We start from the raw sequence: 24,081 nt of genomic DNA, 5'->3' as shown, positions 1-24,081 counted from the left end.
GGTAAGTAGCACAAAAAGCACTTTTTCTATATAAATATGTTTTAAACAGGTACCTTTAGACATACATGATCAGTGAAACTGCTCCAAAACACATTCCTGTTCCAGTGGCTCTTCACATTGCAGGTCACTGGTTCCATTTGAGTCTGCTCTTAAATGTGAAAAGCAGGTAACTGTCACTTGACCTTACTTTTGAGCTGTTCATTTCGTGTTAGGACCGAGCTGTGTTCCTCCTTGTGCGAATAAAGACATATGTATTATACTAAGGTAGTGTTTCCTTTGTATTTTCTAGCAGGAATTTGGGGAAGGAAATGGGATTTTTCCTGCCCCCCACAGGTTTTTTTTTTTTTTTTTTTTGTGTGTGTGTGTGTGACAGAGAGAGAGGGGGGAGGGAGGAAGGGAGGGAGGGATGGAGGGAGGGAAGGAGGGAGAGAGAGAGAGAGAGGGAGGGAGAGAGAGAGAGAGAGAGAGAGAGAGAGATATGAGCTAAGCTTCTTTCTCATTGATGAAATATTAGAGTTTATAGTTTCAGCGCCAAAATAGAAAACAGACAAAAAAAAATGCGTTTGAAGGAAAAAACAAATTCCAATGGGAGTACCTCTTTGTACTTACTATAGATTATTGTTTATTCTGGTTTGTGAGTGTCACATTCAAATGCGTTAGATTGTGTCCTTTCTTAGTTTTCCAAATGAGTTTAATGCGTTTCTGCTCCAGTTAGTCTCATTTCTTTAGTTAGGAAATTTAAACCGAGATGCCGTAAGTACAGTAAAATTAATTTCTTCTAGTCTGTGTTACACTTCTCATTACTGCCCATCAAAGGTAATACTTCTTTCTTCTGTGGGAAGGGAAATATTTCCAATACTCCATTAGTCAGAGGGAAAAAGACTGGAAGGAAAAGGCTACTCTAAGCAGCTATCATCTCTGAGATCACAACTAACTTCGGCTCTGTGTTTTACCACAGTTTTAGAACTCTCTGTAATTACATAGACAGTTGAAATAAGAACAACGGGTATGTGTGCTAAAGTTAGTTTTTATACATCACAGGAATCCAGATATTGCTTGTTCTGGTTGTAGAATCTGGAGCCTTGGTTTAATTCAGTGACAAACAGAGGTGTGTTAGTTATCTGTGCACTCATGTGTCACTTGACAGTGGAGTCGTGCCGGGAGATTTAGATTGAAGTGTTATGTGAATATCATTGATTATCCTACACAATCCTAGATGGTGTAGCCTAAACATTAAGGTTGTGTGATATATCCTCTTGCTCCTAAGGCTCGAAACTATGCAGCCTATTACTGTTGTGCATTTTGTAAGCAATTATAATAGATATTTTTATATCTAAATGTATTTGAACATAGAAAAGGTACAATAAGAATACAGTAGAAGCTGTGGGAATTAGAACACTTCTTATGAATGGTGCTTACAGGCCTGAAGTCGTGGATGAGTTGGTGAGTGAATGGTGTGTGACTGTGATGGCCTCAGACATTATGACAAACTACTGTAGACTTTATAAACACTGTGCACTTAGTCTACACTGATATTATTAAAAGTTATTTCCTTGTAATTAATCAAGTTGCTATATTTTTGGATTTTATAAAACATTTTTAAATTTTTGAATCTTACTCTTTGCTTAATACATGGACAGATTATACAGCTATACAAAAGTACAAAGCTATTTGACTATTTCCAAGAAATTTTTAATTAAAAAAAATGGATTTTTTTTGTTAAAAACTAATACGCAAACACACATAAGCCTAAGTCTGAAGAGCATCAGGATCATATTTTGTCATTCTGGAAGGTCTTTTCTGGCAGTGACAATATGAACAGCCACTTGTTGAAAATGCTGCCTGAGACCTCTCTTCAGGAAAATGTCTGTAGTAGTCTGTGTGCTTTCTTTCTTTTTTTTCTTCAACCATAGATTTGTTTTTAAGCAGATAATTTACCATGAATATTTGCTCCTCTAATAAAAACCTTCTTTTCTTCTTTCACAATTGTGTGTTTATTAAATAAGTTTTTAAAAAGTCAACTGCCTGGCAGTCTGTGGGACCACAGTGTACATGTGTTCATTGTCAACTGAAACATTGCCTGAATAGCTAGCGGTCAAAGCTGTTTGACGTTTGGATTGGAGTCCCAGATCCTGTATCCACAGGGTGTCTGGTCACCAAAGGCAGCAGTTGTTTCATGATGAAGTATTACAGCTCATCATTATTGCCATCTTGTCACATGGGTCTCCTACCAGATTTATATGTGTGTGTGTGTGTGTGTGTGTGTGTGTGTGTGTGTGTATACATAATTTATTATATTTAATATTATCAGTGTACTTGTGCAAAGGAAACTACTTACACGGTGGTAGGGAGCATTGAGGCGGGGTTTTGGAGTGCCTTTGTTGCCTCTGTAGTTAGTGGAGTATGCAAAACAAACAGTGCCTACTGCATGATTAACACTTGAGGATGGCTTTCTAACATAAATTTCTTCATTCCGTTTGGGGTATTACTTGCAGTTAGAATGTGTTTAAGCTGTACTATATTACAGTCACTGGGAAAAATACTTAAAAGTCTGGTGTTTTGATTCAGGAGATTATTGCTTTGTAACCATTGAAGTGTGATCTTGGGCTTAGTGCATTTAACCTCTGAACTTTCCAATCATTGTCTGTAAAATGAGGATGACAATAATGCTGTCCTTTGGGATGATGTGAGGATTTTGTAAAATCATATACATTTTCACTTACTTAGTACCATATTCTTGCCAAATGACCTAAATTAGAAGGGAGGTGATTTGGATCAAGTCCCTGAGTTCACAGTCTAGAGTCAAATTACATTTGTCCATTCTACTTGGAGAGAGGGGGGCCACCAAAGATGTATGGTTTTAATCTTATTTTTGTTAGAGGCTATGACTACTCTAACCCCCATAGCTTCCATTAAAAAACTTGAAAATAGTTCATTTTCTGTTCTAATTACTTGGCAGAAATTTAGAATAGAAAGAAACTAGTAACAACCAACCTTTCCTTTGCACTTACAGATCAACAAAAGAGATTCTTGGGTCCTAGAGACCAAAGAAAGAGTCAGCAGGAATGCCCAGGGTGAATTGATGGATTGCAGAGCCTGGCTGGTAATTACTTTCACTGAGCTAAAACATTAACTTGATACATGGGAGCAGGGCCAGATGAAAATCAGGAGGTGGACCTCTTCCTCCCTATGGACTGCCCATACCTTCCTTGTGGAGGTAGCTGTCTCTGATGGGATAGTCCTGCTTCCTTTCCTGAGACTTGGCATGGGTTTTCATTCCCCACGCTGGTAGACTAGGAGTGGTACCTTTGTTTGGCTGCTGTAGAGATAATGTGTTTAGGTCAGCTGGGATGGCAAGAAATCAGTTTCTCAGGACTTTTCAGCAGGATACCAAATATTAACAGACCCTTCTCTTCCCGGGGCTTTGCTTTTTTTTTTTTTTTTTTTTTTTTTTGTAGTGGATGTTGAACTCACAGCCTTGCACATGGTTGGTAAGCATCTTGCCATTGAGCTCCATTCTGAACTTTAAAGATTTGGCTTTTGGACATTGGTGACATAGTTAACAGATACCTAACTTTAAACTAGAGGACATTATCCTCTTCAGAAGAGCCAGGGGATTTTATTTTTTAAAAATGACACATGATGATTTTTGATACTTTACTACTTTGCTATCTTGGAAATGCTGTGAATCCATAATGAGGTGATGTGATTAGGAAGTGATATAGGTTTTCTGTAGGTTGGAGGGGCACATTCATGTTTTCAGATGGTCATAGAATTTAAAGTACATGAGAACTCATTTAATGCTCTGTGTTCTTAGTGCCAACCTTCCCATCATACCATAGAAATAAATGGACTTCAACTCAGGTTTTCTGGGTTCAAGTTGATTATAACAGCATGGGAATAATAGTTATTATTTTAAGAGACTTAGAGTGGATTAAACCTTAAAATATGTACTAAAGTTAGAAATGGCAATAGATTATGAGCTCTCCCATGTTGTTTACTTTTATTATTTCTGTCATACTTCATTCCTATAACCACTATCTTTGGTTCTACTCAAGCAGTTCTTTGTTGTATGCCATATTATTGAATTCTGACTTTGATAACCAAGATTCTATGGTTTATTGCCATCCCTCAAATGGGCAGACCTGAACACCTATCACTGTGCTAGCCAAAATAAGGGATACCTGCTACTCCAGCCTGCCAGGGTGGGGTATGTACTCAATCTGTATGTAAAGAATGCTTAACAATGTTTGATGCTTTTCTTGTCCATGGTGAGCCAGAAAAGGCAGACAATTGAATGATACTAGAAATTCTAATGTTAGATTTTGTATTTTGTGTATTTGTTAGTTTGTTAGATTTCTGATATATAGACATTTGTCACATGTAGCAGCAGACATTCTGTGGAATCATAATTCATTGTGGAGACATCTACCATACCTTCTTGTTTTCTTAGACATCTAAATTGAAGGCTTAGACATTTAAATTGAAGGCATACTATTTCAAGTATATAACTACTCAAGTCTAGCTAGCATAAGACATTAAGTTGGAAGGCTTAAATTATGAAGTGATGGGGTTACTTAAAAGACTAGAATTTGGGGGAATTTTAGATGGCATGAGAATATTATTGACATATTGATAAGAAAAGAGCATTTATGAAGAATTAGTTGAACCAGCTGTGACACTGTTGGTTTGGTTTCATCTCTGTTGGATGTAGTTGATGACTCATTGCCAGTGTGGCTTAGTAGAAGAACACCAACCGTGGAGTAATATTGGTTTGGTATTTTACATATTTTCTTTACTTAAGAGCTTTGGAATTTGTAGCATGAATCTTAAAAGTTCTTATTAATAAAATCAAACCTGAGGCCAGTTATTGGGGTCAATGCTGGTAGATCAGAGAGACAGAACAAGCCACAGCTAACCTCACCTGGCCAACTTCTCAGCTAGTCTTGTTTCCTCAGACTGGAAGCTTCTGTGTCCTTATCCCAATGGCTCTCAGCTGAACTGTGTTGCTCCAAAGCCTGAAAGCTTAACCAGCCAAAATCCCAGGGTCGTGGGTTCGCTTTCTGAGATTAAAGGCGTGAGTCACCATGCCTGTCTGTATCCTTGAACACATGGATTTCTGCCTCTGGAATGCTAGGATTAAAGGCGTGTGCTACCACTGCCTGTCCTTTATGTTTAATATTGTGGCTGCTCTGTCTCTGACTCCAGATAAGTTTATTAGCATGCACAATATTTGGGGGAATACAATACCACAGGGATTGGATATATTGCTTTTTTCTAAACCTTAGTTTGTCAAAAAGTTGGGGTGTGGGGCTGGACAGATGGTTCAGTGGTTAAGAACACTTATTTTTCAGCTGGGCGGTGGTGGCGCACACCTTTAATCCCAGCACTCGGGAGGCAGAGCCAGGCGGATCTCTGTGAGTTTGAGGCCAGCCTGGGCTACCAAGTGAGTCCCAGGAAAGGAGCAAAGCTACACAGAGAAACCCTGTCTCAAAAAAAAACCAAAAAAAAAAAAAGAACACTTATTTTTCTTGAAGAGGATTGATCTGGGTTTGAGTCCAGATGACTTATGACCCATCTATAACCCTGGTTCCAGGGAATCCAGCAGGCACTCATGTGATGCACATACATGTGTATAGGCAAAACATGCATACACAGAAAGTGAAATAAATATACATTTTAAAGGGCGGGGTGCTATTCCTTTTCCAGGATTCCCAACTTTAAGTGACTTGCTCTATATCTTTCCTTCTGACCACAACCTTTACCTCAACTCATTTCCCTATATTTCACAAGGATCAAGTCATGGCATAAAAGAACGTGGAAAGTTTTTGTTCTTATTCTAATGTTTTCTGTAGTTAGCCTTATAAATCATGTCTTTACTGTGGAACTCTTGTCTCCTATAAATCTCAGGCCCTAGGGAATGAAGCTCATGACAGTCATTAAGTGTCTTACTTTAAAGGATGAGAAAACCAAGCAACCCAAATCATGAAGTCCTCTGCAGCAGAGTTGTGTTCCTGCCTCTCCTCAGCCTCACCTGGGGATGCGGCGGAGAACAGCATTCCCATCCACTTCTTACTGGCAGTGGCATGGGTGGCTGGAGAGGGCTCTGGGGCTGAGCAGATGCTTTTCATTGTATGGCCGCCTGGCCTTTCCTGACCATTCTCTCCCCTTCCAGGGTTTCTGTAATTGTCATCAGATGGCGCATACTCCCAAATGGTTCTCATAGTGAAGGGTTCTTAGGCGTGTGTTCTTTATAAATGCCAGGATTAACAGTTTGTGTGTGTGTGTGTGTGTGTGTGTGTGTGTGTGTGTGTGTGTGTGTGTGTGTGTGCGCGCGCAAGCAAACACAGGCAGATCAAGCATCTCTGAGGTGGAGAAAGTTCTGTCAAATGTGCAGCCCTCTTTTCTGTCTTCTCTAGAGCCATCTCACTTCTTTTGCCTTGGAGTGCCCATATTACAAAAGGGAGAAAATATTCTGACAATGCTGATAATATCACTTATAGTCCATCTCCGTTTTAGTACCGTAACTTGTGGGGATCTTTATAGAGGATTGCGTCTTTCTTGGGTCAGTTAAAGACTCCAGGAAGTTGAAAATAGGTCTGGGTAGTGGATGGACCCTGTGAAGAGAGATTCAAGTCTTGGGGTTTTCCTGAGATGGATCCTGAGTTATACTTGATGATATTTGAGTGCCTGGAATGATGGCATTAATTGGCAGGTGCTCCAGTGGAAGGACAAGCCAAAGGGCACAGGAAGAAAAGATGACTGTGTTCTGTAGAAGTATGTGCTACAGTTTAGCTTAAAATTAAGAAAAACTTCTTAAGTTTACACTCACACTTGTTCCCATGGTGGGTGCTGTCTGTAACGTGTAGACATGGGAGGTAGCAGTGCTCAGAAGCCTTGCACTCTCAGGGGATTTAGTTTTTCATCCTTGCCTACTTACTTTTGTATTGCTGTGCTAAAATACCATGACTAAGGCAGCTTACAGCATTTCATTTGGGGCTCAGGGTTCCAGAGGGTTAGAGTCTGTGACCACCATGGCAGGAAGCATGGCATCAGGCAAGCAAGTGTGGTTCTGGAGCAGTGTCTGAGAGCTTACATCTCATCCACAGGTATCAAGTATGGTAATGGTCTTTGGAAACCTTAAAGCTCACCTCCAGTGGCATGCCTTCTCCAGCAAGGCCACGCCTCCTAATCCATCCCAAACCATTCCACCAACTGGGGACCAAGCATTCAAATATATGAGCCTATGGGAACCATTCTCATTCAGATCATCGCAGTCATCATAAACATGTAGCTAACACACAAAAACATAACTTCTCTAAGTGTGATCATGTGTGTGCATGTGTGTATGCATGTTTGGCTTCTATTAGATAACTTGACCCTGACTCTACTTTTTAAGGAAACTAAAAATTGCCTAAATGAGAAAGGACAGTTAATTTGCCAAAAGAAAAATAACAGATTCATTGACTGACCTAAACCCCTGTATTCTTCCCTTGCCCTTAAGTCCCCAGAGCAGAGACTTACTCCAGAGAGGAGGTTGGAGAGATTGTTCTACCACGTCATACTGGAAAGTGTAAAATTAATGATAACATACTGTTCTGATTTAGTCTGTTCTTTTTTTTTTTAAGCTGCTTTGACTCTTACAGTAGGTAAAATGGTTCATTGTCCTCTGGTGTTGGTTTATTTAATGGTGAAGTATTTTCTTAGTCACTTCTAGATAGTGATGGTCTGTTGTGCTTCCTTCCATATAGCAATCCCTTCATAGTTTTTATATGGCTCTTTAAAATAATTAAGGCAAATATTTGTGTCTAGCATAAAACACCGATGTCTATGCCTGCTCCTCTTTCCAGGTGTCATGGTGTAGAATGGGAACACGGAAGTCCTTGATCTCAAAAGAGAAGAGATACCTCACAATTTCAGTTAACTGCATTGTCTTTAGAGATGATCAGCAATGCAAGTGGGCATGGGACTAAGTTCTCTCCAGTGCGTTGTAAGAGGAACTCTGCTAAGAGAGGGTAGTGACTGCTTCCTATCTGCACTTTTAAAAAATAACAAATTGATTGCACGATGGCTGCAGTGTTCAGCAAAGCAGTTAGCCAGCCCGACCTTCTGAGGGTGGCACTTAACCACCGAGAGAGGCAGAACCTGTCTGTCACTGATGCTCAGCACTGGGCACCACCTCTGACTTACTGTTTTGTTATCTGTAAGCTTCCTTCCCAGAATTCCCACCCCCAGTGCAGAAGCTCCAGAGCGGCCTTAGCATCGGCCTTAGCAAAACCTACCGTTTTGAGTCCTGACTCAGAAAAGCATATGGGTTCCTTTTTCTTCACTTCTGTCTGTAGGCTGCTGGCCACAACTAATAGACTTTCTCTAGTAGTTCGGCCCTCTCACTCTTTTCTCTGAAGTTTTCCTGCCTGCCTATGCATTTGACCTTCCTGTTGGCTTAACCCATACTGCATGCTTTCTCTCTTCTCTGGTCACTTCTCCAGAAGCTTCTGAGATTTACAGCTTACCCGCTTTGGAGTTTTTTCTTTGAAACTTTAGTAAAATTGTCCTTGAGCTCCTAACAATAACACAGCAATAAGTACACAATGCACTCCATTTCAGTTAAGTAAATTTTCTGTTGCGAGACATGGCTGGTAGGCCCTCCTGTTTGGTGGGATGGAGAAATAGAACAGCATCTTGGCCAAATGGAAGCCCACTGACCAGTGACATCACCTTATTAACCATCTTGTTTTCACTTCCTGAGTCATCTTCGGAAAAGATGCGATGGAGGAAACTCTTCCTTCGTTTATGCTGCTTACCACCCCAGTCTCCTGCTTAGGAAAGTTACTTCTGCTTTGGCTTGTTACGATTGGCAGTCAGAGAAAGCAGACTGTGAAGTTGTGAGAAACATGAAAAAACACCGTCATTCTTGGAACAGTTAATCTGCGTTGCTAGTGGTCCTTTAGCCCGTTAGGTTTGTTCTGGTGTCTGACTTTGTCGACAGTTCTGTTATTATATTAAAGATGTTTCCTGCCATATATTTTCCATTTTCGTTAAGAAAACTCACTTTATTTCCTAAGATGGATTATAATTAGGATTGTTTGGTACTGAGAATCTTTTCTCACTTAATACCCCTAATGAGATACAAATGTTCTAAATGTCCTTACGAGCGGATTATATTTAGAGAGGAATCCACTTATTTTAGTTAACTAATCCCTTTGCTCCTGTATCATCCATCCTTATTAGGCCCTCATGTTCCTGCTCCGTATGGAATTCTTGTGAAGTCAGACCTCTGTGAGTGGTGTGATTAACTTTCAGGGTTGGCGGTATTGAAAATGGCAATGGAGCTTGTGCCTCTGCATACCTTGTTGTTACAGCAATCTTCTTACACACACATTTTTGATAAACACAGACCAGGTGAATTTTATGTATTAATTGGGTCTCGTCTAGCATTTATATCCAAATTCACTAGAGTAAAATAACTGACTTTCTTTGAACTTTTCCACTCTACTTTGGGCTCCTCTGTACTCTGGGATGGTTTTTCTAACTCCGTGGATCATCGTGTGTTGGACCTGATGTCTCAGCAGGATGAACTGATTATGAAACTGAGTTATATTGACTTAGAGCTGTGCAACATGTAGACATCAGTGTTGTGCATTCCCTTCCTCATGTCCATGTTTATCTTGTGCAGAAGGCAGAGACAAATAACATTTTGAAGAACTTGATGTGTGCAATTACTTTTTGAGTTCAAATCCAGGCTTTCTTGGTTACTGTTTGCATATTTGTGGGTGAGTTATTTGACTTCTTTATGCTTTGATATTCTCTTATACATACAGTGGCAATTATAATGCTGTTTGTCTTGTAGGTGGTTCTGAGGATTCTGGGAACACATTAGGGAGTAGTGTCAGTTACATTCTATGTGTATATTTGTATGGTAGTGTCTAATTGACTTGCTAAAATTACTGTTTAATATTCTTCTCTTTGGTCCATTCAACCAGTGAAAAGATATTGTTGACCTTATACAAGGAATATAATAAAAACATAATACTAGCACATAACTTTGTCACTGGTAGCAGAGTTGGAATTCTCAGATAGATTTCTTCTCTCATCTATTATTCTTGATGGAGTTGAGTCTTCAGGGACCACCTTGTTTCTTTGATATTATAAGATGTGGGAAGATAATCAATTTCTGTATCTTAAATCTGGCTAGTGGTGATTCACTTCATTCGTTTTTAAATTATTAAATATAAGTATATCTTCCTTTTCATGATTCTGGCTTTTACTTGCCCTGGTTAATTAAGTTAGCACCAGTTCCCCACCAATATAGTCCAAAGTTCAGTTATCATGTTAATGAGTTATGAGTCATCACATTATTACTACAATTGGTCCTTTCTGTTATTTAGTTATGACAGTAAGGAATGTAGGCGTGTTGTCTCCTTGTCTTTGATAAACTTGAGTGACAGTTCAAAAAAAGTGATAATTGAAGGAAATCTGTCAACAATGTTCAAAGTGAAGCAGAGAAATGAAAAGTATTCACACTGAAAATAAAATCTGAACTAATTATAAACAGGATTCTGGAACAATAAAACTGACCAAGGAAACACCATGCCTCTCACTGTTGGAGAAACTACATGCAGCTGGGAAACTGAGCAGTGGGTATCTACTTTATGGTTGTAAGTTGAGAGACTGTCTATGTCAAAATGTGTGGAGATACAGCAGACGAAAGGATAATGGAAAAAGCTGCATACTAAGGAATCTTTCAGTGATACTACATGGTTGTAAAATCACAAAGGATGAAATAATGAAAGCTGGTCCAATCCAGACTTAGGGCAGAATATTCATCAAGACATAGAAAGGATACCTAGTAAGCATCACTTAATCTACTCTTCTTGTTTTTAACATAGACAATGCACCTTAATTCTTAGAGTCTCTGATGATTGACAGTGTATTAAGAAAAATGGCTGGCTTTTTTCTTCAATTTCCTATACATTTAAAACTGATAGTAAGAAAATTTTAATGTTTTGACAATTACTTGCTTTTTTTGAAGAAAGGACTTCACTGTTAATCCAGGCTTTCCTTAAACCTCAGGGTTCTCCTGGTGGCTGGGTTACACTCATGCCCTCCTATGCCTGGTACAACAAAACAAACAACCAAAAAACTTTTAAAGGTCACAAAAGAATAAAAAAATTCCATGTTTGTTATTCAGATGTCTTTGCACGGTTTTAGTGTGCATGACTATATTTTGGTCTTGTATTATGAGGCTGAATGAGAATATATTGAGCCAAGGAGGTACTCTTTTAAGTGTTAGGATATACTGATGACGAAGACAGGAAAATCCTGCTTTATAAAGTGTTTATCCTGGCATGGATTTACTGAGTGTTGGCTGTAAAAATGTGTGCATGAATATATGTATATATATATATATATATATATATATATATATATATGTGTGTGTGTGTGTGTGTGTGTGTGTGTGTGTGTGTACACACACAAACATGTGCATGTGTGCACACACACATTCTAAGAATGCATTGTCTATTTTAAAAACAAGAACAGTAGATTAAGTGGTGCTCACTAGGTATCCTTTTTATGCCTTGATGAATATTCTGTTCTAAGTCTGGATTGGAACAGCTTTTATTATTTCATCCTTTGTGTTTTCAGAACAATGTAATGTCACTGAGAGTTTCCTTAGTATGAAGCCTTTTCCATATATAATATATACAATAGATAACATTATATCATATATATAAACTATAGTAATATAGTAATATTGTATTATAATATTATATATTATATTTAAGTAGTCTTTTCAAATAATTTGCATTTTAATTGACTGATTAGAGATAAGCTATCTAATTATACCTTTTGCCTAGAATATAGGCAATTGATTTTTGTGAATGTGAACATGAAGATGAGGGAAAATACCAGGCATTTTAAGAGAGGAAGGATCTCTAATTTAGCCTGAGAATATGAAGTGTGGGAGAGAGAAGGAGACAGCCTAAAGGAGTGAAGAAAAGCTGTATTGAAAAAGTGCAAGGTCAGGACCTCCTACATGAAACACACAGGACATTTAAAATATCAGTTTGTTGGAGTGTATAGGGCAACAAGGCCACATCATGCAATGCCATGTAACTTGTGGGCAGTGGAAAGTCAGGATTTTCTTCTAATCTCTGTGTGATTAAAACATAATTTATATGCAGTTATATTGACACTCTTTAATGATGTAGTTTGATATGTATATGTTTTGTAAACTACCACTATAGCTGAGATGAAGAACATTTACACTATCCTTGAAAAGGACTCCTGTGTGATGGAGAAAATAACCTCTTCTCCTCCATCCATTGTTGGTACCACTTATATTTTTCTCACCCCGGTAGTAGCCTTTTCCAGAATGTGATACATACATAAATCATACAGCATGTAATTTGTAAGGATGGCAGTTTCATTTGAATGCTTTTGAGATTCATCTTTGTAGTTGCATGTAAGAGCTTTTGGGATTTAGGCAGGGTGTGAGACTTGACTGAAGCTAGAGTTGAGAGGACTTTTATTGTAAACTAGCCAGGCCCAATGGAAGAGCTAGAGAGTAGAATTGCTAAGTGGGTCCTTGGTTTGAGAATTGTCCAGGAGGTGAAACTGGTCTCATCTGAGGCTTATAGGCGCAGAAACAGGTGGGGAAGAGGAGGTTGGGCCTATTGGATGTGTTGATGCTGAGGATTAGCCTGAGGTGAAAGCCTAGCAGGCTGTGGGGACTGGAAAGAAGTTACTTTCTTTCTCCCATTGTCCTTTGATCTTGATGTGAATTACATTTTCTGGGCACTGATTTTGCTTATTTAAGGAGCTCCCTTTCTCTCTATCTCACCATGTCACTCCCAGAAATTGTTCCCACCAGATGTTTTGAATCACTAATGCTGTTAAATTGGTGTCACTTTTAAAAGGACTAATCTTTGCTGTCTTCTGTGTAGGTATGGCCATTGCATTCATGAATTCGCACTGTTGTGTTGATGGGGAAGGGCTCATGAGGACCCTGTCTTCCCTGAGGAGCTGTTGGCAGTTAGGGTTGCTGGTGGAGGAAGAGTCATGTTCTTCATAATTATAGCCATTGTCAAGTTGCCCATGTCCCACTAACTAACCACTAATGCAAGCAACCTTAATTAAACTAGGTTGGTTAAAAAAAAGAGAGAGAGAGAGAAAGAGAGAGACAGACAGACATGAAAATAGAAGAAGGAGGAGGAGAGAGAAAATGATTCAATGAGGATGAGAGATGGTAATGGGAGTTTAAAATGACCAAAATACAATATATTCATGTATAAAGTTTTCAAAGAATAATAAAAAGTGACAGTTCCCTTCATCGAGCACCAGCTACCTCTTCACCTGCAGTCGCCCATTGCTTTGCACAGGGAACAGCAGAATAAAAGTCACGGAGACTCTAGTAATTTGGGGGTCCATTAGCCCTGCCAGTCAAGAGTTCGGTAATCCTAAACTAGCTATAGACTTAGGGATTCTCTTTTGTAAGGTTCTTGGTAAATCTTTGACCAGAAGGGATTCTATGGAAATTTTTTAACTTTTATTTCAGTACTGGGGATAGAACCCAGGGCTTGCCATGTATTTTGCAAGTGTTCAACAACCGAGATACATTCCCAGTTCTTGGGTTTATATTTTTTAAAGGTACAATATGTGAATTAGATTGAACTCTATGGCAGAGACACAGTGGTGATGGAACACAGCATTGGTAATACTTGGGTTGTGGTCCACTCATCCTTTGTGGAAACTTCTTCAGCAGGGTCCTGAAGCTGCATCAAGCTGGGGGGCGGGCAGGGATTCTGGCTTGATTGACATGATCTCTATCTGCCCTAGGAAGGAAAGTACTCTGAGAAGTGGTGGTCAGAATAGTTGTACTTCTCAGGAAGACATTTTCTGAACGGTTGCTCACACAAACACCTTTTCTGAAAGGTCTTGTCATTAAGAAATAATAATAAACCTAACTACCACTGAAGTAGCATTTTATTCTTAGGATAACTATCACATGAAAAGATTTTTATTTTCCTCTCTTACAGGTAGGAAACTGTAGGCACAGGGAATTCAAGTAACTAGCCTGAAGTCTGATAGTTGGTGGTAGCAGAGCAGAGACTCAAGCTGAGGCAGTCTGCCTGAGAGTCTATATTCTTCTGTGTATACTATGTTGCCTTTAGAATTCTAGCATGCTAGTACCAGAACTCATGAAACACATTCCATGTTCTTTGTTTTAAGAGTGAACTCTTGAGATGACTCTTAAGATGGCTCACTTAAGCTCACAGGGTCCCTGCCTGAGGCCCTGATTGCTCTAGGAAGTTTTGCACCTTTAATTGCTGTCAGCTTTTGTCAGCAGAGAGAGATGTATAGCTCACCTAGGAAGGCTGACAAAATTGGTGTTTAAGTCCATCCTTCCCCTTGGTCTCAGCCCTCTCTTGCCTGGGAATATGTTAATTTGTTCTCTTCCTGTCCCCCCTGCTACCATTTATTCTTCCCGGGGAGCCTGGAGTCACCGTTACTCTTTTCTAGGCTGCCCTCTTTAAATTTGATTGACCTGTCATTTCTTTTTGTAGGCTTTTCTCACCAGCAGGTAGGGAAGGGAGATGCTGCTATACCTCTGCTTGGGAGCTGTGTTTGGAGATGGGAGAGGAGATGGGGATTCTTAGAGGACCAGGAGTTACTGTACTGCGGACTGGAGACCTTGCCTGAATTTGTGGCAGTCGTCCTTGTCCTCCGCCTGTGACATAGTCACCAACTTGTGTTCGGTCCTCCTCTCCCATTTCTCCCATGTAGAGGGTGTTCTCTTACTGATAGAATTTGCTCACCCAAACCATTTTCACAGACCCTGGTTTCGAGAGCATCTGGATGGAAAGGGAAGCTCAGACTTGATTAGTTTATGTTTCATTTTGTGATTATTAAAATTTATTTTGAGGAACCACAATTAGGGCAACAAGTTGTTGAAAAATTTGCCTTCTGTTTGTGTATAAACTTTTTCAGGTAGATAGATACTAGGTCTTTGTATGTCAAAAGTTAAGTACTGTTCTGATTGCTGCTGGCTACCCCTGTGTCCTGGCTTGCTTTCCATTGTGTTAAACATCATGAACTTGGCTTATGCATTCCAGATCACAGCCTGTCATTGAGGGGTATTGTTCAAATCTTAGATGGTCTTTTAATAAAAATCCCAGAGCCAGATAGCAGGGTGAAAGCTGAAAGATCAGAGAAGCAGAGCGGCCAGCCTCTAGTTCTTACCTCTACGAAATCCTCAGCCTAAAGAGAGTGAGTTCCTGTTTCCTCATTCCTTATATACCTTTCTCTGCCCTGCCATATTGCTTCCTGGGATTAAAGGTGTGTGAGCTTCCCAAGCAAAGGCATGAGATCTCAAGTGCTGGGATTAAAGGTGTGTGCCACCACTGCCTGACCTCTATGTCTAATCTAGTGGCTGGCTCTGTCTTCTGATCCTCAGGCAAGTTTATTGGGGTACACAATATATCACCACAGAGAGGAATCAGGGCAGGAGTTCAAGCAGGAACAGAGATGGCTTGTTTCCAGGCTCATGTTCAGTTACCTTTCTCATACCTCCCAGGACCACCTACCTAGGGATGGCACTGCCCACTGTGGGCTAGGCTCTCCCACAAAACTCAACAAGCAAAGCAGGAAAATGTCATGTAGTCATGCCCACCAACCGATCTGATAGAAGCAGGTCTTCAGTTAAAGCTCTCTCTTCCCAGGTAACTAGTGTGTGTCAAATCGACAAAATCTAACGAGCACACCAGGAATGAAATAGAATATTAATGCATCATAGTCAGCATTCACTGGCGGCTTACTTTTCCTCCATATTTTCTATAATTTAGAATGTCCTTCTCAATTCCAACTCAAAATACCTGAAAAGGGTCCTTGTTTAGTTGAGAGAGAGTAAATTTCCCCAGGTAAGTTCCCATATGTTTTCTGTAAAAACTGGCACACACTTTCTTTGTGTTTTACCCCTGTCCAATGAGACCCTTAGAAAAGTAAACAGCCAGACTAAGCCACTCGGCTCTCATGGCCTAGCGTTTTGTTGGGCCATTTTAACTCTTTCTTTGGTGCTATTCAGAAAAGCCTGTTTCTTGTCACAACATTGGCACCCCTGGTTTGGGGATCTGTTTTAAGTTCTGCGGCTGTTGGGCTCTAAGTCTGCTCACCTAAGTAGGCACATATGCTCAGGGATGATGTTTCTCCTCAAGGTTCTCAGGAGGGCCTGGCAGTGTGTGCACATGGTCACTGCTTTTGTAAAGTTGGCCTCTACAACATGTTTATATCCCATGCGGTTCTCCTGTCTTCCCTTTCCCTCTGGAGATGTCCTCCTCCTGTCCTTGTCCCTTTCCTCCACACCAGGGGCCTCATCCTGAGGATGCACACCACACAACTCTATCTGTAGCACAGGACCTGCAAGCTTTTCCATAATGTCTTTTATGCTTTATCCAAGGTGTTAGTTAGGCCTTACTAAACAGGAATTGTCATCTCTGCCTCTTTTTTCTCTTTCCTCCTGCTCCCTTCCCTTCCTCCTCCATCCGTTCTTCCTTCCATCTCTTCTACAGTGCTCAGTTTTAACCCAAGGCCTTGCAGATCCTGAGCAAGCACTCTACTATGAGTTACATCTCTGGCTCTTGAATGCTTACTTGACTAGCTCGTCCAAGAAATAACAGGATAGACCTGTGCCATCTTTGTTACATTGTTGTCCATGACCAAATCCTTCCATTTGTGGTAGTAGCTTTTCAGGGTAAGTCAGGCCTTTGTGAGGGACAGGCTAGCTATTCTCCTGTCAGATAGGATAGGAAGGCCCTGGCAGAGTCCTTTGCTAGAGGGATACCTAAAGGCATTCTTGCACTGTAGTGAAGGCATAAGTATAGATACAAGTTTAACCTTATTTATTAGGAAATTGGGTTGAACACAGTGAGTTTAGGGTTCTAGGCCGTTCTGTGAAGTGAAAACATGTCCCTTTCAAAGGACTTGTCAGCCTGCAGAAATGACCATTTTTGTACCGATGTCACTTGTTTAAACAGTTCTCCCACTCTTGCCATTCAGCACAACTTGTAAATACATTGTTCTAACTTACACTGTCCTTTGCAACTGCTCCCCTGTTAACCATTTTTTTTTTTTAACTTTTGTGTGATCACTGCGGCTGGAAGGCTTCTGACTTTCCATCCCTTTTGATTGCCCTTTTCTAGGCTTGATACACCAGTAGCTGGTCAGCTCGCCTTCAGTGTCTCTTCAGGACACTCCTCTTGTTGAGACTGGAGATTTTAAAGAAAACTCACTGACATTGTCAGTGTTCATTCCCCAGATTCCTTAGCTGTGTAGCCAAAGCCGCCTTTGAGTACAGGCCAGCTTACCTGCCTACATCTACTTCTCTGGTGACCTTTACATGTTGTGTCCCAGCCATGTGGGTTCCTAGATATGTCTCTTAGTCTGTAGTCTTTTCCTTAAGGCACTTATCATTGTGTTTGTTTGTTTCTTAAAGTATAGTTTTTTTGTATATTTATGTAGTGCTATGAATTAGATTTTAAAGTCCTGGAAGTACCTCATTCAGGTATAATGGTACATGTTTTTAATCCCAGCATGTAGGAGGCAAAGGCAGATGGATCTCTGAGTTTGTGGCCAACCTGGTCTACAGAGCAAGCTCTATCCAGGACAGCTGGAGCTGCATAGTCAAACCCTGTCTTGAAAAAACAAAACAAAATGAAATCCTGAAAGTGCTTGATCTAATTTATATTAGCAGTGGTAGGTGTCTACCTACTTAGTGAAACTTAGTGAAAACCAGAAGCACAAAATTAATGCAGACTTTAGGGTGCTGCCCAACATACTGTACCCTAACTGTCTGTTCCTGAAAACCTCCAGGTTAGGACTGTTCTCTCTTAATCCCCAGGACAAGGAAGAATACAGCTACAGCCATGTGGACTGAGAAGATAAATTGCTGCTTGTTCATGTGGTGCCTCCCCTGTACTTGAGTAGGGTTTTCAAAATTAATTTGCCCCAAAGTCATTAACTTTGCTCTTTGACTAATTGGAGATACCCAGTAATCATTTTTGGGAGTTTGAATTATTTTTGAAATATTAAAATATTTTTATGTACTTACTTTAAAAGCTCTCATTGGGCCCTGGAGGCTTTAGCTCAGTAGTTAAGAGTGGCGTGTGTTGTTTGTCCAGCATGCACGATGCCCTGGGGTTTGATCTCCAGCATCGCATAAACCTCTTGGTAACAGAAACCTGCAGTCCCCATGCTGAGAGGTAGAGGCAGGAGGAGCCAAAATTCAAGGCTATCCTTAACCCTCAGCTTACAGTGAGTTCAGGGCCACCCCGGGCTATATGAACCCTGCCTCAAAACACAAACATAACAAAATTCACAAATTTAAAAGGATGTTAAAATTTATGTTCTGAAAGCTTACCCATATTCTTTTGGTGACTTGGGTTGTCAACTAAGATTAGTTAAGACTGAACTAATTTAAATATGAATTTGATGTGTGAATTTAATATTTTAAGGCAGCGCCGGGCGGTGGTGGCGCACGCCTTTAATCCCAGCACTCGGGAGGCAGAGCCAGGCGGATCTCTGTGAGTTCGAGGCCAGCCTGGGCTACCAAGTGAGCTCCAGGAAAGGCGCAAAGCTACACAGAGAAACCCTGTCTCGGAAAACCAAAAAAAAAAAAAAAAAAAAAAAAAAAATATTTTAAGGCAGCATGAAAATATATGAAAATTTAAATAGAGGTTTAATTTATGAATTAATTTTAAATTTGAATTTGTTGTATAGCTACTGTGATCAAGTGCTGAGTAAATAATGAGTCATATTGTTTGAGGCATTTCCCAAAAAGATCTTAAATCTTAATCAGTATTAAACTACCTTAAATATAAAATTGTTTCACTAGGCCACGGGAGCTTTGGGTCAATTTGTAGACTCCTGAATCTTGTAGAATGCAAAATTGCAGGCTTAGCTCTGATACAAGCGTAAACCATTACGACTTACATAATTTATCTCCTCAGTATAAATATTGTACTGTAAAGTTAACAACGCTGTCCTGGAAGTCAGATTTTGGTTGTCTGAGTGTTTGTGGGCCTGAAGGTTTTAGGGTTATGTTTGTGTTTAGATTAAATTTGAATGGTAAGTTAAGATCTATGGTGAACAGTATGTAGAATGTTTTATTTGCTTTTTCAGAGCTTATGAATAAAAGCAACATCTGAATTTAATGTTTGACGACCAACCAAATTCAAGAAATATGTTATAATTATTATATATTCTATTTTCATTATCTCCCTTAATTGTTATTATTTCTGTTTATTTGCAAGTTGCATGTTTAAGATATTAGCATATTTAGTACCTTGTCACTGAATACATTTAAATTTCTATAGTCATTATTTCAGATTTGTTTTTTGTTTTGTTTTGTTTAAAAAAAAAAAAAACTCTGAAGACAGGAGTAACACAAACTTGTGTTTGCCCAAAGTGCTTGGAATGATTATATTCTGATTTTGTTCATTCCATGAAACACACTCACATGGTTTGTTCTGAATAAATGCTTCTAAGAATTAGCCAATTTTTGTTTCTACCATTTACTTATTCATCCATTCCTGTATAATTCTTGTATCTTGTACTGGTCATAGACTGAGTGTAGAGGCAGTCCTCGGATCAGATATCCATAAAACAAAATGAAAACAGCAGCAGCATTGATTCTGCTTGGTAAGAACAGCTGTAAATAAAGCAGAAACATTTCTTGTGCTCTAAGTAACTTTGAGTGTAGCACAGAAGAAAAGTAGATAACCACAACTCCACATGCTATGGAGGTAATGCCAGAGTCCTCGCCATGCAGACCGGTGCTGTCCAGAGACTTCTGTAGGAAATGTCACCTCCAACTCCACATTTAGTGAGCCAGATGTAGGTTCTACAAAAGTGAGAATTGACAGCTGGAGATGACTGTTAAAACTTGAGGCAATTAGAATGCCATGTAACCAGAACTCTCATGATAGGTCAGGAAAAACTATCTTACCTGATGAGAAGTTGAGAATGTGGCCTTTGGTTCCCCTTTCCTCCATAAGAGATACAAGTGTTTATCTTAGAAAATTTGAATTAGGCATTTTGGACCATCAGTCTCTAGAATGAATTTGAAAACAAATCTCTAGTATATCTGGATGAATAACCACAGGTTGAAGCTCGAAAAGAAACTCATACCTTTCAGCTGTCACCCTTCATTATTAGTTTTCTCTAAATGTAGGTGGTGATAAATCTTTGTGTTTTTGTCTATTCTGGTAATTTTATACAAATGGAATTAGGTATGTTATTTGCATTTGGCTTCTTTCGTTTACATATTGTTTTTAAGCACCATTCACAATATATCTGTGCATCACTATGGATAATGCAAATTAAATATAGGATTAAAAACAATGGCAACAGTGAAAGGCTGATGAATCCACAGTGACAAAAATGATGCCATGTGTCTTAGAGTTTATACTGCTGTGAGGAAACACCATGACCAAAAGCAACTTGGGGAGGAAAGGGTTTAATTTGGATTACATATCCAGAATCACAGTCCATGGAGGGGGAAGCCAAGGCAGAAACCCAAACCAGGTAGGAACCTGCAGACAGGAGCCGTCGCAGAGACCATGGAGAGGTGCTGCTCACTGTCTTGGCTCTTCATGGCTTGCCCACCCTCTTTTCTTGTGGAATGCAGGACCACCAACCCAGAGTGGTACTGTCCATAATAGACTGAGCCCTTCAGCATCAATCACTAATTAAGAAAATACCTTATAGGCTTACCTGCAGCTGGATCTTACGGAAACATTGTCTCAGCTGAAGTTCCCTCCTCTCAGATGACTCAAATTGACATAAAACTAGCCATCACACCTTACAAGTTATCACAAAAAAGATGCTATGTGAACGTTTTGGACATAATACATGTTTAGTAAATGATGGCTTTTCATTTTTAACTTTTGTTACTGATTTGAATGTAGTAGCTTAGGTCAGCTTGATAATAATACCGTTTAAAACCGAAAAAAGTGATTATGATATTAAGGTAGTCTATCCTCACATCCTGTGGATGTTTTTCACACTTGCCTGTTTATTTTGTGTGTGACGTGGGGGTGGTGCACACATCCCATGGGTGTGTGTGGGGGGGGTGTCAAAGGACAGTTTGTGGGACTTAGTTCTTTCTTTTGACCACGTGGATTCCACGTTTTCAGACTGCTGGGCGAGCATCTTTCCCTGCTAAACTATCTCACTGGCCTGACTCCCACGCCCAGAGTCTGCATCTTTGTCTCAGGATATTGTCTTCATGAAGCTTGAAATTTTGTCTGATATCTTTGCCTAGCTCCAGTCCACCCTGGGGTCACTGCTTGCAGAGACCATAAATTGTGGTTCTGAGTCTTTAGGATGTTACACTTTGGAGGCAGAACTTACCACTTTTTTTTTAACTTCATTTTGCTCTTCCTCTGCCCCAGTTTTCCAGTCTCTCCACTCTCTCACCTCTGTTTACCTTGGCACAGACACCCTTATTGTCCTTACCAGCCACACGTGGCTGTTCCCGCTGAGTGGTTAGCTTTAAGCAGCCCTTCCTAAACAAAGTGGCTATGGTTGCTCCCCTTGGCCTCTGTGATAAACTTCATTACAGGTTCTCATCATTTTTTCCATCACATTATCTCAGATTTGGAAAGTGCTTTCTTTTCTATCAAATAGAAGAATTAATTGAGTGGTTTGTATTGTGTAGTATAATTAAAAGACAGCTCTGAGGCCAATCATTAATTGCTCTAAATTTGGATATTAAAGATGTTTTCAATCTAGCGGTGTCTTTTTTTTTTCCTTTTTGTATCTTTTTTTTTTTTTGGCATATGGCAAATTGATTAAACCTTTAAGCAGTATTAAACATCTTAAACAGTATGTACATAAGTAAATCTTATCGCATAGTTTAAGGCCATGGTGTGTATGCTTGAGCATGCATCAAAATCACCACTTGTGCTTAGATTTTCATTTTGGGTTCTGGGGTTTCAACTCAGAGCTGTGTCCATGCTAGGTAGTGTTCTAGCACTGAGCTATGTACTCAACCCTGGGAGATCTTGTTTGATGTCATGTTGCTGGGCCCTAGTGACTCTGCTGCAGCCTGGGACTTACATCCCTGTGTGGTACTGACACTGCTTGTTTCAAGACCACACCCAGGGCTTGCTGGGCAAGCACGTGCTGTACCCCTGTGCCATACCCAGCCCCTGAGACCATACTTTGAGAATAATTGCTCTAAAGGAATGTAGAAATAATGTTTAGATTGTCTGTGATCTTTTTTATCTGTATTCTCTTCTCATTATTGGAGTATATAAAACAAATGGCTGGTTATATTTTAGTAGACCTGGCACTCACTTAAAAAGTAAAGAGTGGGGGCTGGAACAATGGCTCAGTGGTGAAGAGCACTGGCTGCTCTTCCAGAGGACCTGGGATCCACTTCTAGCACCCACAGGGCAGCTCACAAACATCTGTGACTCCAGTTTTAGGTGATCCAACGCCCTCTTCTGGCTTCTGAAAATACTGCATACACATGGTACACTGACATTCGTGCAGACAAAACAGCCAAACGCAGAATAATAAAATAAAAATTAAATTAAGTAAAAGAAAATTCTTATTGACAAAATATAGGAGGGGCCAGTGGCATGGAGAAGACTTCAGAACAAGTTCTTATTTTAATGTCTAGGATTGTTTGACCAAAGGCAGGTGCTTTTTAATTTCTTAGACTCTTGGGGTTTATTTGGTTTTTTGTTTGCTTGTTTGTTTGTGTTTCCGCAAGAAAGAGTGATCTGCCATGTGGTCTTAGGCTTTGTCCCTCGTTCTTTAGGCAGGTACTCAGTATGTTTAAGCAATTTTCAGTATTACAGTTATTCCCATTTAAATGCCTTCTATATTTTAATAAACATTCAAAGTAATTTTTTAAAATTTTGTCATTTATTTTTATGTGTATGGGTGTTGCATGGCCTGCATGTATGTCTGTGTACCATGTGCATGCCTGGTACTCATAGCAGCCAGAAGGGAATGTTTGGATACCTTGGAACTGGAGTTACAGATGGTTGTGAGCTGCCATATAGGTGCTGGGAATTGATCCCCGTTTTCCTGGAAGAACAGCCGGTACTCTTAAACTACTGAGCAGACACCCCAGCTTCCTCAGAACAGTTTTAATAGCATTATTTTAAGTTTTATCATGATGGAGATTTAAAATGTGGATGAGAAAATACATAGTGAAATCAAAGCTAGTCTGTTTAGCAGTGGACATCAGAGCTACAGAACAGTTAACTGTCTGTATGTCAAGTTGGCTTGTGGAATTTAAATTTGAGCCCACAAAAGAAAAGGAGGTGAGAGAGAAAACTTAAAACAATGAATTGATTAGATGCCTTTGGTTCATTGGATCCAGGCTCAGTTCAGTGTGCAGTTCCTTATCAGATCTTTTACTAGTGAAGTGGCAGTTTGGACCTTTGGATTTGAACTTCTCTTCGAAGGCTGGGAGAGTGGGGTACCAAGACTGCAGCTGGTGCCACACACGTGGGTTGTGTTTGAATGGGAAGTATGTCCAGTTAGAGAAAGCACGGGAGGAAAAGCCTTCTGTGGGTAATCAGTCGGTGGGGAACTGTGTGAAAGGTGAGGCCAGAGCAAGAAACTGGCTGATGAGAACAGAGTGAGACGAGCAGGAAGTGTCCTCCAAGTATCCCTGGCTCTTCTGTTTAGGCTCGGTAAAGAGGCTGCTGATTTAGCAGAAGATACGTCAGTTGCTGCAGAGACAAGCCCCTTGTTCTCAGAGGCTGCCACTGGGAGCTGGAATTTAAGATCTTTTTAGGAAGGCTTTTCTATTGGTCTTTTATTATTAGTGTACTTCCCCTCACCCTGTTTCCATGGCAGGGCATATGTAGTCCTGTTTTCCTGTCAGCAATTAGGAGTAAAATATCAATAGAATAAGAAATATGTATGACATAGAAAAGGTTTGGTTTGTGGGAAATGTTCCCTTGTGAGCAGTGGGTGTCGGTATTTTCCAAAAATGAGGGTGTTAGGCAAGGCTTTTGTTGAGAGGGACAGGCAAGTGCGGTGTTACTAAATCCTTTCATT

The 24,081-nt window shown here is 40.0% G+C and overlaps 1 protein-coding gene across 4 annotated transcripts in view; it reads left to right on the top strand.

Annotated features, from left to right (window-relative positions):
* The window catches only part of Bnc2 (basonuclin zinc finger protein 2), a 405,775-nt gene that overhangs the window by 60,580 nt on the left and 321,114 nt on the right, over nt 1-24,081 (top strand). For 3 of the 4 annotated variants that reach the window (XM_076564461.1, XM_076564460.1, XM_076564462.1), the window contains exon 2: nt 3,014-3,103. The exons of the other annotated variant lie outside the window; for it this stretch is intronic. In XM_076564461.1, coding sequence (XP_076420576.1) covers nt 3,014-3,103 — 90 coding nt within the window. The remainder of the gene's footprint in view (nt 1-3,013; nt 3,104-24,081) is intronic. 4 annotated transcript variants of the gene reach the window in all.

The sequence above is a fragment of the Peromyscus maniculatus genome, chromosome 2 (genome assembly GCF_049852395.1).
Source record: "Peromyscus maniculatus bairdii isolate BWxNUB_F1_BW_parent chromosome 2, HU_Pman_BW_mat_3.1, whole genome shotgun sequence".
Lineage (NCBI taxonomy): Eukaryota > Metazoa > Chordata > Mammalia > Rodentia > Cricetidae > Peromyscus > Peromyscus maniculatus.
The sequence above is the reverse complement of the archived record's forward strand: the minus strand, read 5'-3'. Positions and strand labels throughout refer to the sequence as shown.